This window comes from Pogona vitticeps, chromosome 12 (genome assembly GCF_051106095.1).
Source record: "Pogona vitticeps strain Pit_001003342236 chromosome 12, PviZW2.1, whole genome shotgun sequence".
NCBI classification, from domain to species: Eukaryota; Metazoa; Chordata; class Lepidosauria; order Squamata; family Agamidae; genus Pogona; species Pogona vitticeps.
The window spans coordinates 9,033,016-9,056,024 of record NC_135794.1 but is presented as its reverse complement, the minus strand read 5'-3'; the positions used below and the strand labels follow the sequence as shown (position 1 = coordinate 9,056,024).

The 23,009-nt window shown below is 46.3% G+C and overlaps 1 protein-coding gene across 1 annotated transcript; it reads right to left on the bottom strand.

Moving 5' to 3' along the window:
* Positions 1–1,152: 1,152 nt before the first annotated feature.
* Positions 1,153–22,207, bottom strand: SCAMP5 (secretory carrier membrane protein 5). The gene is made up of 7 exons (XM_072982302.2): positions 22,061–22,207; positions 14,878–14,943; positions 11,421–11,549; positions 8,007–8,163; positions 6,728–6,829; positions 4,702–4,819; positions 1,153–3,124 (listed from the first exon to the last, which is right to left on the bottom strand). Exons 2-7 carry the CDS (start codon positions 14,882–14,884, stop codon positions 2,930–2,932), a joined length of 708 nt encoding a protein of 235 aa, XP_072838403.2. The 5' UTR covers positions 14,885–14,943; positions 22,061–22,207; the 3' UTR covers positions 1,153–2,929.
* Between the last annotated feature and the right edge of the window lie 802 nt (positions 22,208–23,009).

Below are 23,009 nucleotides of genomic sequence, written 5' to 3'. Positions count from 1 at the left end.
TAAAAATCCCTCCCCCACCCCTTCTATTCCCATTATTATATATCACATGTATTTAAAAACTCTGCTGTGAACTAGATACATTAACAGGCTTACTTATGGCACCACAGCTATTCTGTGAGTCTGTGACAAAAAAAAAATGCAGAACACGATTGCCCGTATCTTTCTTTTTTCCACCAGGCAGGAGAAATCAGCAGAGGGTAAACCTTGGCCATGCCAAAATGAGCAGCACACACACACACAGATTCAGTGCAAAGATTCAGGAAAAGCCATTCATCTTCCCATTTTCAACTTCGGAATTATTAACAAAAATGCATACGACCTTGTCAGACTGGATTTATTTTCTCCGACGTAATCCAGCCATTGGCTCCCAAGGAAGGAAAGCTGCCTACAGATCTCCGGCGGTGGTGGTCTGTGAGTGACGGATCTCAAAAATGGCTCTTTTACTGCCTCCCTGCTTCTAAGGCCAGGATGTGTGCCACCAACTATTCCAGCCCATAGTAGTCAATGAAAAAAGCACTGCCTCTGGTAGCTACCTGCCGAACTTTGGCCTATCCACAGGATCAGTATCCACTGATTCACTTATCTGCTGCATGTTTATACATATTTCCAGGTTGTATTTATTAGAACTGGACACTAGGGGTAGACAGAGACTATGCAGTGTACAGTATAGACCAGGCTTGTCCAACCTGCGGCCCGAGGGCCGCATGCGGCCCAGGTCAGCTCGTAATGCGGCCCAGTGCAATTTTTTATTTTAAAAGAAATTCCAAAATTTCAAGTTACACGGCCGGCGCTTGCAGCCAGAATGTGGCCAGGGTATGTCACAACAGTAGAGGGGGAGACAGGGAAGGAAGGAAGGAGTGGGAGGGGAGGGGACAGGGGGGCTGTGTGACTGCATTGCGCTGTCCCCGTCAATAGGTGGACCCCCTCCCGGCCCCATAAAGCTACCAGAGTCAAAGCTGGCAGCCTCTGCTGTCTGAGATCGCAGCTGCCGGTAAGCGCGCTTGGAGCGGGGCTGCAAAGGACGGCTAGGGCTGCCCCCCCATGCGGCCCAAACCAAATGTATGTGCAGCCCAAACCAAATTTTCATCTTCTAATGTGGCCCAGGGAAGGTGAAAGGTTGGACACCCCTGGTATAGACCATGCAATGCATACTTCTGTGTTTTTTGGCCCCGTGGGTGGGGAGTTAGAACCAGTCCCCTGTAGATACCATGGTCTTATTGTAATTACCATGAACAAGTTTTGCCTACTTGGCATAAAGGTATGTCCAGACTCTATTATCCCTGAGGCTTCCCAAGTTTGCCTTTTTGCAAGATGAAGGCTTGAGTCCATGATGAGCAAAGCTGCTCTACAAGCTTCATGATGCTCTACTGGTTTACAAGGGGAGGCTGGGAAACCACAGGAAGGCAGAATACAGAAGGCGTCGCTCTATTCCGATCCCCAAAAGGCTGCAGAGCTAGCTTGAGGGATCTCTTTCTATTCCAAATGTCTCAGGGGGAGCACGTTTCAGTGGCAGGCATGGCCAAAGACAAAAGAGGGAAGAAACCGAAAGAAGCTGGATTGGAACCATCCGGGAAGTCTGTTTCCAGCCTAGGGCTTCTGGTTCCCGACCCCTGCTCTACCGATGGGAAGCTGGAGTGCCTGTTCCTTCTGGAAAAGTGTGGATCCATTCAAGATCTGCTGTGTGTCATAAGGAGAATGGCTAAATGCAAACAGGATTATTTCAGATGACAGGGTCACAAATCTAATAACAAGGGATGGTGAACTCTCCCTCTCGGGAGTTCTTTGAGCAGAGACTGGACAGCTGTCTGCTGGGAACGCCCTGACTCCAAGCTCCCTCTAGCCCTGGTTTTCTACCTACATGAGATGGTCGAGAAGAACTCCTCCAATATGATGGCCAGGATCCCAGGATGTCAAGCGGTTCACCCACCACAAGCCTTAGCCACAGGTTTGACATTTCCTGGCACTCCTGCGCAGAGACACCCAACACCCTGTGTTGCCAGGATGGTGACCCTCTTTTAGGCAATGGCTGCAGCAGGCAGCCTCACGTGACATGGGGGGGGGGGCAGCCGCCTCTGCCTGAGTGTGTGTGTGATTTCACAAGGGGACGTTTGGAATGTGCCCAATTAATTTCGGACTATGGAGGACCGCTCCATAGGGAGAGACGTTTCCTGCCGTGGATGCATCAGAAATGGATTTCTGTTTTATAATAGCCCATATTAAGGAAAGCTGTAGCTGGAGAGTGTGAGGGTGTGAAATGAAGAGAGTAGGGCAGCCTTCCAATTTGGGAAGAGCAGGATTTGAACGCTTAGCAAGCCAGCCATGTCCTATACGGGCGGAATAATACAATACCCCAGACGGAACGAACCCAATGAACGTTTTTGCACGAAGGTGCTCTCATGGACTGGGTGCCTTCTCACAGCCCTGGATCTCCACTGGCCCTTCGCTGAGGCTGTTCTTTCTACGCATCCCCTATCACCACCACAGTAAATTGAAGCAAAGAAAACCCACCGCTACACACTGTTGCACAAAAAGGGGAAGAAGAAAAAATACGAGCACGCACGCACGCACAGTCAACACAGCACGGCACAACTGTCCTGCAGGTCAGTGCACAATGTCTCTGAATGGGGGGGGGGGAGAGAGAGAGTTAGAGAGAGAAGTCTCTCCAAGGAGAATTATCCTGGAAGAAAATCGAGGGGGAAGAATAAAAATGTGACACTCCTCCGCCATTAATGAAGCTACTGTACAATCCCATCCCGCCTGTACAATGGAATCCAACCCTCCCTATACACAAGGAAACACACACACTCACACTCACACACACACACACACACACACTCCTGCTCCACTTGGTTCCGTCCACCTCAGGCCTTAACCGGATCACATTTCACTGGGGTAGCTACCAATCGGGGGGCCGTTGGGGGGGTACTTCTCACATATCATTGGGGTAGTTATAGTTAGGGGTGGCCGAATACTGCGTTTCGTGCTGCATCATGGATCCTTGAGCAGCCCCGACGGCCACATTTTGTGCCGCCTGTTGCACGTGCGGGTTCTTCCAGGCACCTGTTGTCCACTCTTCTTGGGCTTTGCTGAAACTCCCGCCACTTCCCCGGTAGAATTTATGCACCTGAGTTGGAGAAAGCAAAGGAGGTTGATGTCGGCATCCATCCGTTGCTACCACCCGTGGGACAGAGAAACGGGACGGAGGCTTTCCGTCGCACAAAATAAACAGAAATACTGCTTTGTGTTTCTTGGTGTTAGAAATAAAACGTTTGCCCAATAGTACTGCTGCAGTTTTAAAATTTCTTATCTTTGCATTTCATGGTTATAATAATAATCATGTCCCATCAAGTCAATTCTGACTTATGGAGATTCTTTTCAAGGTTTCCTAAGTAGAGAGTATTCAGAGGTGGTTTTCCCCTTCCCTTCCTCTAGGCGGCGCCCTGGGACTGCGCAGCTTGCCCAAGGCCACCCAGTCTGGCTCTACTCACAAGAGGCACAGTGGGGAATTGAACTCTCAACCAGATACAGTGGTGCCTCGCTTAGCGATGTTAATCCGTGCAGAAAAAAATTGCTGCTAAGCGATAACATCGCTAAGCGAAAATAAAAAGCCCATAGAAATGCATGAAAACATGATTAATTTGTTCCTATGGGCTAAAAACTCACCTTTAAACAAAGATCCTCCATAGCGCCACCATTTTCGGTGCCTGAAAACAGTGGGTGGCCATTTTGTTTATCCGGTGGCCATTTTGAAGCCGTCGATCAGCTGGCCGAAAATGGGGGCTTTGCTATGATTGCTTCCCTGCAATCATTGCAAAGCGAATTTCCCCCATAGGGACCATCGCAAAGCGATTTCGTCGCTATATGGAGCGATCGCTATGCAAGGCACCACTGTACTTAAACCACTGAGCTATCCAGCAGTTCAAAGTTAGAGTATCAGTAAAATCTATAATTTATCAATACGATTTTCAGCTTAGCATAGAACTATAATTTTCTTTTTGTTCATGTTTTTTTTATTTCCCACAATACCACTGGAATTTCTGTCCTTCAAATTACCATAAATGTGTTTGCAAAGTTTACATGCTTTTAATAATTCTGTGCATTTTAATTACTATCAGAGTTTAACTGTTTTTATATTTACAATTGATTGGGTTTTTAATTTTTTTAACATCACAAGCCACCTTGAACCCTTGCATCAGGAGAACGGTGGTTCATAAAATAAATAAATTGTAAATATACGAGAACATCTGCAAACCTGTAGATGTCCTTTTTAGACAACTAACCAAGAGTTTTATCATACTTTACAGATTTAATGAATTTTATTTGGTACAAGCTTTGTAGATGGATTGTAGATTTTACGGCTGAAGTCCACAGAAGTTTATGACAAATAAAAAGTGTTAATCATCAACACTCTTTATCAACAGAACAACATAGCTATGTCTCTGGAAATATCTTGGGAATAAAATGAGCTTTTTGTTGTATCATGACGGGACCCAGTTTCTTTCACTGAGTGATTGGTGGGAAGTTAAACACGAAAAGATAGCAAACAGTGGTTTACGAATCTTTTCTGCTCAGGTTCGCTTTGGGAAGATTCGACCTCACAGCCTTGTGGTTCTCGTTTTTTAACAAGAGGATGCCCATAAAGCTGACCCTGGCCCAAGCAGCATGCAGAGCTCCTCTGAACACCTTTCTTAACGCTCTTACCATACTCAGGGCGATGAAGGAGAAGACAGACATGGCTGTGAAGAGGATGGTGGGGATGAGCATCACAACGGCCGAACCGACGTTGGTGCCGAGGAAAGATATTGCTGCAATCCAACCGCTGTAGAAAAAGCAAGAGGAAAACGGCTTTTGGTTATGCATATATATTCAAGTGCTACCCTTCAGAGCCAATCACTACCCGAAGACGTAAACGATGAAGCTGGTGTGAGGGAAGGGAAAACTGTCAACCTGGTGAAATTGGAGATCTCATCTAAGGGCAGGTCAACGAGTGGGAATCAGTCCTAGGTTATATGATGCTGGGGTTCAAATCCCAGGTAGCCGACTCAAGGTTGACTCAGCCTTCCATCCTTCCGAGGTCGGTAAAATGAGTACCCAGCTTGCTGGGGGGGGGCAATGTGTAGCCTGTATAATTAAAATTGTAAACCGCCCGGAGAGTGCTTGTAGCGCTATGGGGCGGTATATAAGTCCAATAAATAAATAAATAAATAAATAAATAAGAAGAGTGGAGGAGGACAGTAGATTAGGGAAGAGGCTTAGGGTGTGGTTCCACTGGCAATAAGAACTACAATTAAATTGATTTCATCATCATCATCATTTTAGAACTACAAATCTGGAAGGGACACTATGCATCATCAAATCTAGCCCCTGTCAAGGAGGCCCAGTGGGGACTTGAACGCCCAACCTCTGGCTCCACAGCCAGATGCCTAAGACACTTAAGCATTGTTTAAATTTATTTATAAAATATGATTTACGTGACACACTGGTGAAACTGCTTTATCTGGGCTGCAAAGTGAGTTTTTTCCACTGGCCAGGAGAGCCTTTTTGAAACACTTCACTTCTAAATAGATTTAAATCAATTCAGTTTGGTGCTGGTGATTTACTTTGTGCCCCTGTTGAATGTCAGTAGCTTTTGCACTGGGGGGTTTTCCTTTCTTATTTTAATTTTTTTTAGATAGAACTGTTTAGCGATGTATCACTTGGTGCACTGTAATCACAAACATTTTTGTCAAATGAATGCAGCTATCAATTTATCGCTGTATCACTTATTTTTACAAAAAAAAAAAAAAGCCAAAAAGTTTATGCAAACGGTGCTCCCAAAGCAGAAAGAGGATCCGTTGATTTCACCAGTGTAACCGTCAAAACTGGCTTTAATTATCAGAAAGAAATCAATTTAATTTCAGTCAAAGGGAAGGTGGCTACCGATTTATATACAGGTGACTTGAACCCGATATTTAAAAAAGTCAGAACTGGAATTTATTCAAATGGCCAGCGGGACTGCACCCTAAGGAGAAAGGCATCTAAAGGAAAAATAGGTGAGCCCAAAAATGGAATTGGAAGCAAGAACAGATTCATTACAAACATTACAGTGCTAAAAGCTGGCAGGAAAAGTGTCTTGTAAAAGAGAGAAATGGACTAAAATAAGCGATTGCTAGTACAGGCAGGCCCTAGAGGGGGGGGTCATGTGTCCTATTTTACAGAGGACAGTCCTCTATTACATTGGCTTTCCAGTTCTAATCTACCTTAAGGATAAAGGACTATAAGAAACCAGGAAATCAGCAGTGCTGAATCTGCCCATCAACAGAAGCCATCAGAACAGCAAACATAGCAGCTAATCATCTGGTTACAAGCTTCTCTATTTTAGGGAGATGTATTTGGTATAATTTATAATTTGTCCCCTTAAGGTCAGCAAATCGGTGTCATCATTCCCTCCCCCAATTTCCCCTTTCTCGTCATGTGACCATGCTAAGGGTCTAGCATTCTCTATCTTGTGGCTTTCGCTGACAAGTCTCTTCGATCATACCATTAACTGGTTTACGATTTCTTAAGCTGGCCCCTGCTGGTTTGTTGTCATGCAACAACCATCGCTCCTAGAAGCTTCTGTGATTGGAAACATCCCTCTTTCTCACAGGGAATTATTATTTGGTCGAGGGAAGGCACTGCCTTGCAAGGCAGCACACTTTCCCCCCCCCCCCAAAAAAATAGTCCACGGCTTTAGGTTCGCGCTTACCAGACTCCCCAGCCGGGGATGCCGACGGCCTGGATGATGCTGATCACCAGCTGCGCCATGAAGGTGAAGAAGAACGCCATGAAGCTGAAGGAGCTGTCTGTCCTACAATAGAAGAGGCTCCCTCTTAGCAGCCCAGCGCAACCCAGGCTCCCTTCCCTCCAACCATACAGACCCATCTCCAAACGAGGGGCTAATGAGCAAGAAAGACACGGGGAAAGTCCAGAGACAGGCTGGATCAGCCCCATGGAAGCAGGAATTTTATCCAAGCCATGTCATTCTCTCTTGAATTTGCAGAAGGAGGGGGTGCCTTGTGGGACGTACCTTCCTGTGATCCTTCTTTCCAAGGGAAAACTGAAGGGGGTGTTTTGAGACAAATGCTTTGAGAGCTTGGGGGGGTACATGCGGGTGACTGTGGGACTCCAACTCCCATCAGCTCTATCTCACATGGACAATGGTGAGGGATGATGGGATTTGCAGTCTAACGACACATCGTTCTCACTCGAGACCTGGAGCCACCCAATTCCCATAGCATTATAAGCAACACTTTCCCATTTTTCCCTGTCTTGGGATATAAACCAAGACTGAAGATTTTTACAGCTGTTTTGGAAAGAAGGTTCTAACCCAGTGTCTTTTCACTGGGTTTGGTAATAGCCCGTGAGGACCGATAATGCGCCGTAGTGGTTCGAATGCTAGACTGGGGAAAAACAAGGTTCTAGTTTTCACCCAGTCAGGGAGACCCATGGAGTGACATAGGGCCAACACCCTCTTGACCAGCACAAGGTCACCAAAGACTGTTGTGAGGATATGGTGCTGCGAAGGAGACCACATCATCGCTGTCTTGAGAGTAATGGAGGAAAGGGGGATATAAATTACGACTATTTGTACGGTAGTCTATTCAATGAGACAGAACACAGATGGCAACAGATGGGCAGACGGACAGAGCAAAGCTAAGGTGACTCATGATTTCTGGCCAGATGAAAGTTCTCAACTGGGAAAAGGTTGAAGTGAAAGGGTTCCCAGACCCTGAAAAGGTGAACTTTTTGGATTACACCAGCCAGAATCCCCAGGATGCTGGCCATGGGATGTGGGAGTTCTAGTTTAAAAAACAGAGCTGTCCTCGGGCCAGAGAAGTCAGAGGGGACGTAGCTAGGAGAAAATGGACATCTATCCGTCTGTGTGACAATAAGGGCAATTGCTAGGCAGGTGTGGAACACAGATCTGTGGAATGAAAAGAGGAGCAGGAGGGGGAGAAAAGAGGGATTGAAAGGTAGTCACTTACTTGAAAGCTTTGTAAATAGGCCTAAACCAGCAGACATACGAGCAAGGTGTAAAGAGAATAAGCCAGAGAATTGCCAGTCCAAAGTTAACGGCTCCACCGCCTCCGATCATCCATGCAAGGCAGCCGATCAGATTCACTGCTAAGGTGATGCTATTTACTGCAAGCCCAGTGATAGGAAGAGACAGAGAGAGGGGAGACAGGAGGGTGGGAGAGAGAGAGAGAGAAAGAGAAAGTAGATCACGCTTCAAAGGAAGAGCAATAGGAGATCAGAGAAGACCGTGTCCATCCATTCAGGATGCCTTCCCATCACAGCTTCCCAGGTTGCACTTCCCAATCAACATCTGGCCAGCTGGAGGACAGAGAGGGGCCAAAACAAAGGGGTGGAACAACAACAAAGTGCCGCCCCAAAGAGACCACCTGCGGAGGTTGCCCTGCCCAGTCTGGGAATCCAAGGCGGCTGCTTCCATGGGAGGTGGGCCAAGGGAGGCCTTCCAGATGTTGCTGGGCTGCCCTTCCCACCAGCCCCTGGCCAGCAGATCCAGCAGAGTGAAAGGGAAGGATGCTGGGAACTGTACGAGTCTGCCAGGAACATTAAACCCTCTTGCTCACGACACAATATATAGGCAGAGCGAATGGGTTCTTCTGCTTTTGGAACGCCAAACTAAAGGCAAGGCTAAACTGCATGAAAACCATTCATGTGTCCTTTTCTTTAAAAAGGCAATAATGAAGGGAGGCGCAGGAGAGTGCGCCCGTGGTGTGCGGAGGTGGAAGGTTAACCTCCCTCCTTCCAAGTTCTTCTCTGACCCCAGAGCACATATTTTATGGACCCCAACCCAAGTTTCCCCCATGAAACTGATATCAGATGGGAAAGGGGATTTCTATCCCTATGTTGTGATTATTCCCTTCATGCTATCAATGTCACACCACATTTGGCCCCAAGGATCAACTTCAAGGCGGTTTGAAGGGCCGTTGTCATCTTTATTTCCTTCACTGACGTGACAATTGTGCCTTGCACAGTCTGGGAGTGATCAGGAGAAAGCTCAGTCCTGGGTATCCATCCAACGGGCTTCCACCGGAAATGAGGATCCGCCAACCTTTGGGCAGGTCCATCGGGAGAGCGATCCCAAGCCATTTAGGGCTTGGAAGGTTAAAACAACCCCCTTGAATTGGGTCCAGAAACCAACGGGCAAGCAGTGAAAAATTTTGATTCCTGTACTTGCTTCTTGGGCCCTTTAATAATCTGGCATCTATAACTTTGCTGTTTCTTCGCTGTCTCCTTTATGGGACATATTTTTCCTCCTTGGTGACCCAAGGAGCAAAAATTGTGTGGATGCACGAGTCGAAAAGCCAGGCTCTTCTCCATGAATTTTGCTGTCACAGTCTCGCTTGTAGGAGAATACCAGGTTGTGAGTGGAGAACTCAAGAGCCGCATGGAAAAATTCTCCCCCTTTGCAAGCCATATTCTGGGCACAGATTTAGGCTCATAAACATCTGTTATTTTTTTTCTCACTGCAAAGTCAGCAGGGCTCTCCATGTACATTTCCTGACGGTTGACATTTCCTCCAGGACACGTCGCTGCTAGAAGAATCCTCCGAAAGCAGGTTGTAATTAGCAGAAATCCCATGATAGGCCTTTCAATCAACAGACGTTCTCTGGGTAGAGAGATGCCGTCGCAGGGATGGGGACTTGAGTCATAGGACTGTCAAGTCAGACTTCAGTCGCACCGATGACTTGGGTTGTTGTTGTTTTTTTCAATGACTCACCCTTGACTCGCAAATTGGCACCCATCCACCCCTCTCTTTTCTCTGAAGAAAAAAGCTTGTTTTTAACAGAGACTTGGGACTTGGTTCCAAAGACCTGGACTCTGACTTGGACCCAAAGACATGTCAACATCCCCGTGTTGTAGTTTAGGAACAACCAGAGGGAACAACAACAACAACAACAAAAGGCAGTCTGTTAAACAACAAATGAGGTCCACATGGTACAAGGAACAACTCTGAACTGGTCCTGTACCAAGCAGGCCAAGCCCAAGAATGGTGTTTAGTACAGATGGGCACGAACTTGGTGCGTGCATGTTCACGAGCCATGAATTTGCAAATTTTCCAAAGAAACCACAAATCAAGTTCCTGGTTCATTTGGGATTTTCTTTTTTTTTAATTGCCAAAAATGTTTGTTGGCTCAGGTAAGTTTGGGCTCTCCAGTTTGGCTGAACCCAAACCAATCTGAATCCATGGATTAGCACATTTTGTTTTACCAATTTCCTGTTTCGTTGTTAACATTGTGCCCATCCCAACTTCTTAGACTAGAAGAAATACATTAAACAATGTAAATGGCCACCTCGCATTTATCCTGCTAGTCCCAGAGGTTTTAATTTAAATGGGGATTTGTCAATTTTTGGAATGAATGTTTTCGATAAAGTTTAAGCGCTGGATTTAAAACACAGGTGGGAAACTAGCTGGCTTTCTGGGTGTTATTGAGCTGGAAGAGGCTTAGCTGGAAGAGCCAAGATAAAGGCAGTTTTATCTGAATGGCCACAACTTGCTAAGCCCTTTTTTAAAGCCATGTGCTAAATCAAATTAAATGACAATGCTCGTTGTCGTTTAGTCGTATCCAACTCTTTGTGACCCCATGGACCAGAGCACGCCAGGCCCTCCCATCTTCTACTGCCTCCCGGAGTCTGGTCAAATTCATGTTGGTCGCTTCGATGACACTGTCTAACCATCTTGTCCTCTGTCATCCCCATCTCCTCTTGCCTTCACACTTTCCCAACATCAGGGTCTTTTCCAGGGAGTCTTCTCTTCTCAGGAGATGGCCAAAGGATTGGAGCCTCAGCTTCAGGATCTGTCCTTCCAGGGAGCACTCAGGCTTGATTTCCTTTAGAATGGATAGGTTTGTTCTCCTTGCAGATTAGTCAGAACTCTCCACTATGACCTGTCCGTCTTGGGCGGCCCTGCACAGCATAGCCCATAGCTTCTCTGAGTTACTCAAGCCCCTTCGCCACGACAAGGCAGCAATCCATGAAGGAGAATGACAATGCTACATGCCCTCAATTCAATTCCAACTTATGGTGACCTGTCGTCTGGGGCACCCTGGGATTGTGCAGCCTGCCCAAAGCCACCCAGGTTGGCACTTCTCCCAGGAGGTACAGTGGGCGATCAAACTCCACTCCCACCCCGTAACTCATTGAGCCAGCCAGCCAGCATTTTTATCACTGGAGATGGGAAATAGTACATTCTGGACCCCAATTCCCAGAATTCCCTAATCAGCATGACCACTGACTGTTTTGGTTCTGTGAATCATAATCCAAAGAATAAACCTTCCAAAATTTTGATTGTTGCATTATGTTATTGTTACAATTACTATTCTTCCTTTTCTTGCAAAGTAATTCAAAACTCAGCAACAGCCATAACTCACACATCCAGAGGTAGTAAAGACGTTTGACTGTGGTTCGGTGTAGGGGTGGGATCTCCTCGTCAAAATCCTGGTAGAAGCACGGCTTCAATGGAATGAATTTGGGAAGTGGAGGGAAATTGTTCATTTTTTCTGGAAGGAAAGCAAAGGTGGTTACAAACAGGGTGATGATACTTAGTACTTAGTACCTCCCATACTTTGAATGGCTCTAAAATCAAATACAAAGCCACAACTTGTCCCAGCTAGCGCTTAGAATTTTTACTTTTCTGAGCTAATCACCCCCCCAGCAAGAATGGCTACCGGTTACAGTATATCCCTCGCATTTCATAAATATTTCATAAATATTTTAGTATGTCTTTTCATGTGACAACATTGAAGAAATGACACTTGTAAAGCAGTGAGTATACAGCTTGTACAACAGTGTAAATGTGCTGTCCCCTCAAAATAATGCAACATACAGCCATTAATGTCTAAACTGCTGGTTTCCTGTATACTGGAGAATCCATTTCCCCCTTTTTCTTCTGATTATAACTACAGATGGTAACTGTAAGTAAAGATACTTTTTTCTACTTTTAATTCTTCTGTGATTTAATCATACACAAAATGTGGAAACAGTGGGCTGATGAGACTGAGCTAATCTCTCCAATTCTCTGTGCTTTTTTTGCCCTGTGCTCTGCTAACTAAAAGGAATAACTAAATTAATACAATTCCCCTTTTATACCAAATTTCTCCAATAGTTACATCATGATATTATAGACATAAAGATAGAAGGGCTTGTCTAGAGTCACTCAGCAACTTCCTAGATTCAGATGGAAGACTTCCTGACACATAATAATAATAATTTATTGTCATTGTAAGTATATACACAGTATACCATACAACGAAATTCACAGACACCCAGAGACCAGACACATGCACACACATAACATTCCCCAAACACTCCCCACCCACTAGAAGTCCCCCACTAAAAATACAAACATCTACACCTCAGGCCAAGTAACACAGTCCAACTAATTATTCACTACTGGTGGTCTTTAAGCTCATTATTAATTGCAATTATAGCTCTAGGATAAAAACTATTTAGAAAACGTGTGGTCCGAGTCTTAATTGTTCTATATCTTCTGCCAGACGGTAACAGTTCAAAAAAGTTATAAGCAGGATGGGAATAGTCTCTCAGGATGCTGTGTGACTTCCTCAGACAGCGGGATGTGAAGATGTCATCCAGGGTTGGTAGCTGGAGCCCGATGATATTCTGGGCAATTTTAATGGTTCTCTGTAGAGTTTTTTTGTCCGCTACAGAGCTACTCCCAAACCATGCCAGAATGCCATAAGTTAGGACACTCTCAATGGTGCTACGGTAGTAGGACAGAAGTAAATGCTGTGATAAATTTAACTTCCCGAGCATTCTCAGGAAATACAGCCTCTTCTGTGCCTTCTTTATTAGCATGTTGGCATTTATAGTCCATGAGAGGTCCTCTGAGATGTAAGTACCCAGAAATTTAAAACTACCAACTCTCTCCACTTCCTCACCGTTTATGTACAGTGGTAAATATGTATTTTCCTCTAATTCCTCGGAATGTATCTTGTCCATCTTCACAGTTGCCTACTGTTAACTCAAATGAACCTCAAAATGTGGTACACAAATTGATCAGTTTGAGGAGGCTCTGCAGAGATTGCTAGGCTTTGACATCCACCAAGCATTCCATTAACATTTTCAATGCTTTTTATAGCCTGGTTTGTCTTCATGCATCTCCCAGGCATTGTCTTTGGAGAACATCAATGCAGATGATAATTCAGGGAGGAAAGGAAGACACTTTAAGCCATTGATTCTCAGTCTTTCACCTTCCAGGTGTTTTGGACATCCACTGAAAGACCCCTGGCCATTGACCATGCTGACTAAAAACTCCAGGAGCTGAAATCCAGCTACAACATCTGGGAGACCAAACATGGAGAACCATTTTTGTAGCCTATTATTATTGGTCGAGAAGAGTGAAGAAATTATTCAGAATCCTACAAACTGAGGGTGTTTGTTCCAGTAATTTGTAATGCTTGATGCACTTGGGCTAGTTCATAACAATGTCACTGTGACACATAAAACCCTATGGCTAGGTTGTTAAGGTGGTTATCTACCATGCAACCCTAAGAAACTCTTCTCCTAGGTAAACCCAATCCTATCCATAGGATTTCCTCCCAAGAATCAACCTTCAGAGAATTGTACTCCTTTAAGGCTGGACCAAGACATGTTGGCAGGTATTCAGTACATTAGAATGAATATTTCAATGATACCACTTCATCCAACAATAAAAGGGCAGTAATAAATTAAACCACCAACAGCATCCAGACGTTTTATATCCGAAAGGCAGAGCCAATTTTACTTCCAAGCAATTGTCTCCTCATCCCATTGATGGGAGGGGGGAAGGTAGATTTCAATTAAACAATGAGTGCCATGCTGAACTTCTCTCCCCCCCCCCATTATCATACTGGGGATCAGAGATGCTGGTTGGATCCTCAAGAATATAAATGGGGAGGTCAAGATCCAATATAATGCTTGTAGACTGAACAGGATGCAGGGGTCTAGCAGTGGCCATAGCAGCAGTTGGCATCCACAGAGCCATTTAGGAGCATCTAGCCCCCATGGTTGCGGCCAGTGGTGTGTGACACTGCACCACTGAGATGTTGTAAAAAAAAAGAAAACAGTTTGTGTAAGGAGGTACCACATGCCTCCTTGTGCAAACTTCCAAAAAGACTAAGTTGCTCACACAATCAGGGATTGTGCCACCATGCTGCCCCAATGAGACCTGAGTGACATTGCGGTCAGAAGAAAAAATGAGTCTCGGAAATCATCATCACCACCTTAGAACTGCATATCTGCAAGGGGCCCTATGGATCAACAAGTCCCTAACCCATGTTAAGGAGGCACAATGGGGAATCGAACTCCCAACCTCAGAGAGCAAAGCCACTGAGCTATCTAGCACTGCAAGCATTTGGAAGTCATTCGGAAGCTTGGCTTACACGAATGTTTACGCAATCAGCACGTGGAGTTTATGGTCTGAGTGGTGTCTCTTGGTTCTATTAATGTCAACAAGAAACGTCAGGACACCTCAGCCAGCCCTCCATCCTGTATAACAGGCCCCGAGAAGACAAAAATCATCCAGGAATTCTCCTCATGATTAGCCATGAAGACTGGGGTTGATGGGAATTGGAGTCCTAAGAACAGTGGTGCCTCGCATGGCGACGTTTATTCATTCCAGCAAAATCGCTGTCGAACGAAAATGTCGTAATGCGATATTAAAAAACCCATAGAAACGCATTAAAACCCAATTAATGTGTTCCTATGGGCTTCAAACTCACTGTCCAGCAAAGATCCTCCATAGCGCGGTCATTTTCGCTGCTTCATGTTCCAAGCACTGGCCCCTCACACAAAGCATCAGTTTACAAGGAAACCTTGCTCTTCTCTTACCTCCCATGGTGCCGCTCAAGCTTTATCCACAGCCAGACAGAATAAATCTTCGCACTACCACCGAAGCTGAAAGAAAGAAGATGAGAGAGGAGCTGATAACAGCCATGACATGGTTAAGTCATTAAGTGGTGGCGTTAGGTCAGTTGCATCGGGGTGGAGTTGGCTACTTCCTACGAATGCTCTGTTTTGGCAAAAGGTGATAACGTCCTTCTCTACCTTCCTTATGAGGATCACAGAATCATAGAGTAATGGAGTGGATGGCCAATTAAGGATTCAGGGAGGGAGTGTCCAAAATTGCAAAAAAATTGCACAAGATTCTGTACATTTTTATGTGCATAATTGTAAATAACTGGTAAACAGAAGTAGAAATGCCATGCATTTCACCAAGGAAGGAAAGACAGTGAGAAGGTGACCTTTATACTGAAGATCAAAGTCCCTTCTTTCCATTAGTCATCTTTAAAACAAATTTGGATAACCTTTCACATAGAGCAGTGGTGAGGAACCTGTGGCCTTCCGGATATTATTGGACTCCCATCTCCCATTAGCCCCAGCCAGCATGGCTAATGACAAGAAACAGTGGGACCAGAAGCCCATCAATGTCTGATGGGACAGGCGGTCCCTTTCCATACAACAGAGGATGCTTTCAAAGAGAGGAATTTTTTTAAAGCACAACTCTTCATGACCCCATGGACCACAGCACGCCCGGCCCTCCTGTCTTCCACTGTCTCCCGGAGTTGGGTCAAATTCACGTTGGTGGCTTCGATGACCCTGTCCAACCATCTCTGTCGTCCCCTTCTCCTCTCGACTTCACACTTTCCCAACATCAGGGTCTTTTCCAGGGAATCCTCTCTTCTCATGAGATGGCCAAAGTCTTGGAGCCTCAGCTTCAGGATCTGTCCTTCCAGAGAGCACTCAGGGTTGATTTCCTTCAGAATGGATACGTTTGTTCTCTTTGCAGTCCAGGGGACTCTCAAGAGTCTCCTCCAGCACCACAATTCAAAAGCATCAATTCTTCGATGGTTAGCCTTCTTTATGGTCCAGCTCTCACTTCCATACATCACTACTGGAAAAACCATAGCTTTGACTATGTGGATTTTTGTCAGCAAGGTGATGCCTCTGCTTTTGAAGATGCTGTCTAGGTTTGTCATCGCTTTCCTCCCAAGAAGCAGGCGTCTTTTAATTTCGTGGCTGCTGTCACCATCTGCAGTCATCATGGAGCCCAAGAAAGTAAAATCTGTCACTGCCTCTGCCTGTCACAATCAGCTATAGTACCCCCCCCCCCCCCAAATATAACTTCCTAAGCTCTCATTGTGCTACACTTCCTTCAGTACTCCTGTGACGGAGCTGGGAGAATAGGCTGAAGAATTCTGGGTCTTTTTCTCCTATGGGGAAAGATGGAAGCAGAGGCAATGTTCTGTTTCCCCTGAATGGTGGCTTTCCTAGCCCCCAGGCAAAGCCATTACAGGCAGACTTAATTGGCTTCTACAGCCTCCAGCACCTGTTGTTAAACTAACCAGCTTTAACTTGAGAAGTTAAAAAAAATCTATCTCTTACAATGTAGGACGGTTATACTTAGCTTCTAGCACTTCCTGAGCAACCTACAGCTGACCTGTAATAACCCTCTTAATCCACAGGGCCGGGGCAGGCCTAGAGAAAGAAATCAGAAAGGCTGGGTAAAGTCTCCAAGAGGAGCCAGCATGTCTTCCACCCGGCTCCCAGCAGCGAAGGGACGGCCCCAGGCTTCTCTCTGCATTTTCTGACATAAGAGTTCACCCAGCTCTTAGGCTGGGACTGCCGTATGAAGCCCAACAGAAGCCCAGCCTATGTGGAAGACTATGCCCTTGTTTTCATTGCCTTGATTTAAGTCATGTCTGGGTTCCTGCCCCGAGCATCCAGCTCAGGAAAAATCCTCTGGCTTCTACAGACCTTGTTCCTTTACCATGTCAAGGTCAGGACTCGGCACCTTTTGCCCTTAGTTTGCACAAGCCACCCTTTCCCCCACAAACTAAGATTGTAAATCATGGTTTGACGACACTCTGCCATCCTCCCATGTGAGAAAATAACCATTCTATCTCACTGGCCAAAATCCTGCTGCCTAACTTCAGCAAAATTGTAGGTTTCAGTCTGTTCCTTGTGAGTAAATGGCCCCTGCCACAATATTGGGGCATGCATGCACACACCCCAAGTGAGCATGTGCTCCTGAGAATCAGAGCGGGAGCTCTTTATGTACCGATGAAGAGTGGGCCAAAACTCTGCTCTGCTCACATTGCACAACAGGATTTGGTTGCTGGTTATTGGTCTATGGTCACCCATTATGCTTAACTTCTGACTAAGGATTTAGTTTGGGCCCTAGCCCACCCACCAACGTAGATCTCTCCAAATATTTTGGATGACACATCCCATCATTCCAGACCATTTACTACATCAGTTTAGGCTGATAAGAATTTAGCCTCTTATTTCATGGAATCATCCTGGCCACCTTTGAAGCTCCGTGAGACTTATAGCCTTTCACACTTAGGGTTCAAACTACAAGATGTGTATTGTGTGCTGGCCCATCGATTTTGACCTATGGAGGCCCTTTCCACTGTTTTTGAGGCGGAGAACACACAGAAGTGATTTATCATTCCCTTCTTCTGGTGGCGCCCCCCGGGGAATGTGCAGCCTGCCCAAGGCCATCCAGATGTGCTCTTCTGGAATGCATCGTGGGGAATCGAATACTCAACCTCTCCTTCCTCAGGCAGATAGCCAAACCATTGACCTATCTAGCCAGCTAAACCACAGGGGAAGCCTCTGCAAAGCCTCATAGGTTCCGCTGATCTCCTATTATAGTAAGAACAGCATCTCCGTTTCCAGCAAAGTCAGTGGATTCTAAAATTGCTGGTAATTTAATCCCAGTTTTAAGAAGTGGAAATGGCCCCAAGACTAGGATTGCCATACAATCCTGTGCAAGAGCACAGAGAAAAGGCCTTTCATTCACCAGCCATACAGGATGAAATTCCAGAAATATACACTCTTTGTGGTATATAACCCTCAAATTCAATGTCACAAGCAGGGAGGAAGCATAGGGTGGCTAACAGGTTGGGATAGCATCATATGCCTTTGTTAAAAGGCCCCATTGATCTCATGGGGACAAGTAAACATGCACAGGTTTGGGATGAAAGGCTTGCTAGACAGACCTTTAGAGACCCAAACTGCCCTTAGTGTAATGATTTATATTGCACGATGACTCCCATCATTCCATCAGTGGGGATTGTGGCCACTGTCGTTCACCCAAAGGATATTAGGTCAGAGGAGACGGCTTTGCTACAAGCAAATGACTCTATTTATGCTGAGAAACCATTTTAAAAGACCCAGGGAGTTTCATGGTGAGGTTGTTGACTTATACACAAATGCAGTCATTCCAGTTAAGCAAAACTCTCCCTTGTTCTCCAAAGTCACCTTGTATGTCCCAAATAATATGAAATCAATGAATGGCTGCTGTTAAAAGAACATCAAAGAGGGCTAGAAAAACTAAAGGAGTGTTTTCAAAACTTTGTCAAGATAATCAACAATGATTACTCATTTTCACACAACCGTGCTATAAAAATATTGGGAGATTTTCGCTTGACCTTGCCTGTTCGTTTTGCACCTACAATTGAAACCCTAAAGGTTGACCGCTAGGAAGGATCATAATGGAAAGAACTAGCCAGTTGCAACAGGAAAGGAAAAAAAACACAGAGTTTTAAACTGTGAATTAATAAACCACAGCTTTGATGCTTGTCAGTTTGCTGTGTCTATGATGCGGAGTGTTCTGCACTTATCTCTTCAACTTTTCTCTACCACCCAAAGCTCTTGTGAACATCTTCAAGAGGGAAAGCGTTACATTATAATAGTGTCTTTATGAATGGCCATTCTGTCCACCCGAGCTTTCAACATATTTGAAAAGAAAAAAAGATATTATTTTTGAAAAGTTAAAGCAGATTAGGAGAAACTGTAAATGTCGATTTTAGAAACCACTATGATAAGTGCCAAGCCAGAGGCTTGGGGGGCTTGATTCTCTGCTGTCCCTCCTCTGAGTGGGGCCAGCCTGTGTGGCCTTGGGCAAGCTGCCAGAAACCACTTCTGAATACTCTGTACCTGGAAAACACTGAAACAGGGTCACCGTCAATCAGAATTGACTTGATGGCACATGATTTTGTTGTTGTTGTTGTTGTTGTTGTTGTTGTTGTTGTTGTTGTTGTTGTTGTTGTTGTTGTTGTTGTTGTTGTTGTTGTTAAAAATTCAAAGACAAAATGAAATACTGCAGTTCCAGATCCCCACCAGAAACCCATCAAAGACCCAGCACACCTGGCCGCCTTTGGGAGAGAGTTTCCCTAGTTAAGATGCTGCAAGAGAGAAAGCCCAGCGACCAACCTGACTTCTCAGGGTGACGGATCACTCAACAGGGCTCCTGCTGAAGGGCTTCCCATTCCCAAACAGAGATGCCAGGGACTGAGCTTCAGAACATCTGCATGGAGAGCAGGTGCCCTATGACTGAGGTACATCTCTGCCCCGTAAACCTTCCTCCTTCTCCCCGCTTTTCAAAGATAGGGGAGGAAGCTGAGCCACACCCCCTCACTACAGTGGGGTCTCTACATAAGAACTTAATCCATATTGGAAGGTGGTTCTCAAGTTGAAAAGTTCTTATGTTGAATCTGCATTTCCCATAGGAATGCATTGAAAACCATTTAATCCATATCTGCTCTTTTCCGTCCATAGAAACTACAGTGGAACCTCGACTTAAGAACTTAATCCGTTTTGGAATGGTGTTCTTAAGTTGAAACATTCTTAAGTTGAAGCAAAATTTCCCATAGGAATGGACTGAAAACCAATTAATCCGTTCTGGCTGTTTTTTTGTTATGTAGAGGTGCGTTCGTACATTGAAGCATTAGTTCCCATAGGAACTAATGCAAAGCTGGTTAATACGTACTCTACCACTAGGGGGAGAACTTTTTTTAACCTAAGATGACCTAAGGTTAAAAAAAGAGCAGGAAAGGTTTTTTTTCCTGTTCTTATCTTGGATTTCTGTTCTCAAGTAGAAGCAAAATTTAGCAAACGGAGCTGTTCTTAAGTTGGATTGTTCTTAAGTAGGGACGTTCTTAAGTAGAGACCCCACTGTATTGATGATCACTATCATATCCAAGACATATAAGAGTCCACCCATTCTGCTCCAGTGTAGCTGTCTTTTGCCAGAGAGATCCTCACCTAGAGGTTGAGCGAGTCACTTTTCTTCCCACAACAGCTCCCAGATTCCCATAACCCACACAGCAGAGGCCATGATGTTCTGGGTTTTTGGAGAGCTGTAATTTCAAGAAGCTGCTTTTCCCAGCTCCGCACAGGCCACCACAGGCAAGAAGCAAGAAAAGAAGGGGAAACGAGGATGGAGAGGAGTCTACGCAGCATATGTTCCCTTGATTACTTTCTAAGACACCAGAGCTGGGCCTTCCAGATGCTGAGGTACTACTGCAGCTCTCCACACTGCTTACACTAGCTGAGGCTGCTGGGAACGGCTGTCCAAAATCTGGGGACAGAAACTTTCCTCTTTCCTGAGGGATCGAAGGCATCGGGCCAAACTGCACACTAAAATCTGTTCTGATGGGGACGATCGCAGCAAACAGAACAAGTCTGGCCAGAGTTGAAAGACCAATAAATACCCTGCAGAAGGAGTGCTCAAGATCTGGCTGCAAAAGTGTCAGAAATGTCCTATGAGATGTCAGAATTTACAACACAACAAGAATCTTTGCTGTTCTTGAAATTATTTAGGCACGCGTTACTTAAGTGCTGGGGAAACTAGCCCCGTGTCTATAAAACACAAAGAAGTCTGTTTCATACACCTGGGGAAGCTGAGCATGGGGCCCATTCACAGCAACTGTGTTGCCCCCCTTTTAATGAATGGAAGAAACAAGCAATATTTGCTTGAACTAATTTACATCACAATGCTAGATATGCCTGCTCCCTGAGACACCTGTTTCCAGTGAAGTGAGTATGCCAGATGGGCTGGACTACAACTCCCATTGTCCCTGCTCAGCACAGCCAGTGAGGAGGGGCTGATGGGAGTGGCAATCCTGCAATATCTGAAGGGCCACTGTTGCTGCATGAGATTGCAACTGGCATCTCAGTGGCAAATCAGCAAGACGGATCATTCTTATTAAGGCATACAATTAACAATTGGCTTTACTGTTCATCAATGGTTAGAATCCCATAGTAAGTCACAAGTCGAGTAGGCCCACTGAATCGGCAGGACTTACATAGGTGTTGACTCCCCAAATCCCCACTGATTCAAGGGGTCTACTCAGGTTGGGACTTCCTCTTGGATTTCAGCCTGTGTTGAGAATTCTTATAGTGGAAGATGGATTCTACATTTTTCCTACCAGACATGCTCAGCCATTCTGGATGAGGCCTTCTGACAGTCACAGAACAAGCCCTTCCACTGGACAAACAGAGGAAGACAAACACCCTGCAAGGCCGAAAAATGTGGGGCAGGGCAGGAGAAACCGAGGGTCCTCCAGGTGCTGTGGAACTCCAGCACCCATCAGCCCCTAGCCGGACCCTGAGCTGTGATGGGAGCCGGTCTCCCGACCACTTCAAGGCGTAGACGGATCCGAGGCTCTTCGGCCAGGCAGAGCCGAGGAAAGGGCCGCTTTCCGCCCACGACACCCCCCGAATTTGCGCACCGACACCCCCCCCCCGACCCAGAAGGCTCCCGCACGGGGGGGGGCAGGACCTCTTGCTGATCCTCGCCTTCCGATCCTCAACGGTTTGGGGAGAGGGAGGCAGCTTGGCCCCTACAGGCTCCCGCCTGTTCATGTCGTGGGGATGGGAAGGGGGGGGGGGAGGAAGTCGGGAAAGCGACACGCATCTGTTCCGACGATCCAAAGAGGACGGGAGGGCGATCTGCAGGCGCGCCGCCCGCTCCATCTCCAATGTCATTCTCGCAAAGGAGAGGGAAAAAGGGGCCGAGGGGAGAGATGCCTTCCTCCCTTCGCCTGCGAGGACATCGCCTCCAAGGCCGGCCCTGGCAAGGACGAGGATCGCCGCCGCCACCATCATCATCCTCATCATCCTCATCATCCCTCCCCATCCAGCCAGGGAGGCCTTCTTTGCAAGGGGATGCATGCCCGGGCGGGCTCGCCACGGGGGAGGCCCTGCCAGCCTGGCGACTTACCCTCTGCCTTTGGGGGGGGGGATGCCCTCCCCGAGCCGATCGCTCTCCGCTGCCCCGCGGCTCTCCACCCGCAGCGCCCACCGGCGCCTCCGCCTGCTGTCGCTGCCGCCGCTGCCGCCGCCGCCGCTCTCGCGAGGCTCCGCCGCTCTTCCCTCGCCTTCCCTCCCCGTTTCGCCAGCGCCAGCGCCCGGGCGGAGGCGGAAATCCCTTCCCAGTCCAGGGTGCTGAAAGGCCGGGCGGGGCCCGCGGGACGAGGGGCGGGCTTGAGAAGGGCGCCTTGCAAGGCTGACCGACGTTCCCTTGACACGGATGTGAGTAAACAAGCAAAAAAAGAATTAAAATTAAAATTTTAAACAAAAATTAAAAAATCTTGCAAGCTTCTGAGTCATCACAGAACGCTTTCAACACTCCGAACAAGAAGCCGCTCTGGTCTCAGGTACATACAAAAGCACTGGTAAGTTTGGCAGTCTGATGTTACTAAATCGTACCCATTTCTCATCTAGCTTGGTATTTTGTCCTAAAAGGGCTAGGCAAAGTTACTTTCTTAGACTACAGCTTCCAAAATCCCCCAGTCATGCTGATGGGAGGCACTCTGAGAGTTGTACTTAAAAGGCAGGTAGTAGTTTTGCCAAGAATTGACGCCTTGCATCATCATCATCATCATCATAGAACTGCAGACCTGGAAGGGAACTCTGTAAATCATTAAATCCAGCCCCTGCCAAGGAGACTCGGTGGGGGAATCAAACTCCCAACCTTTGACTCCACAGTTAAACAGTTAAACCACTGAGCTACCCAGCAGTTCTAAGGCTGGGCATCAAGTTGATGCTCTCTAAAAGTGTACAAAATATCCCATAATTCCTGATTATGGCAGCTTGTGAGAATTGCAGTCCAAAATAATTCAAGAGCTCCAGATGTCTATTCCTGGCCCATTAAGGCCAGCCACACTGTG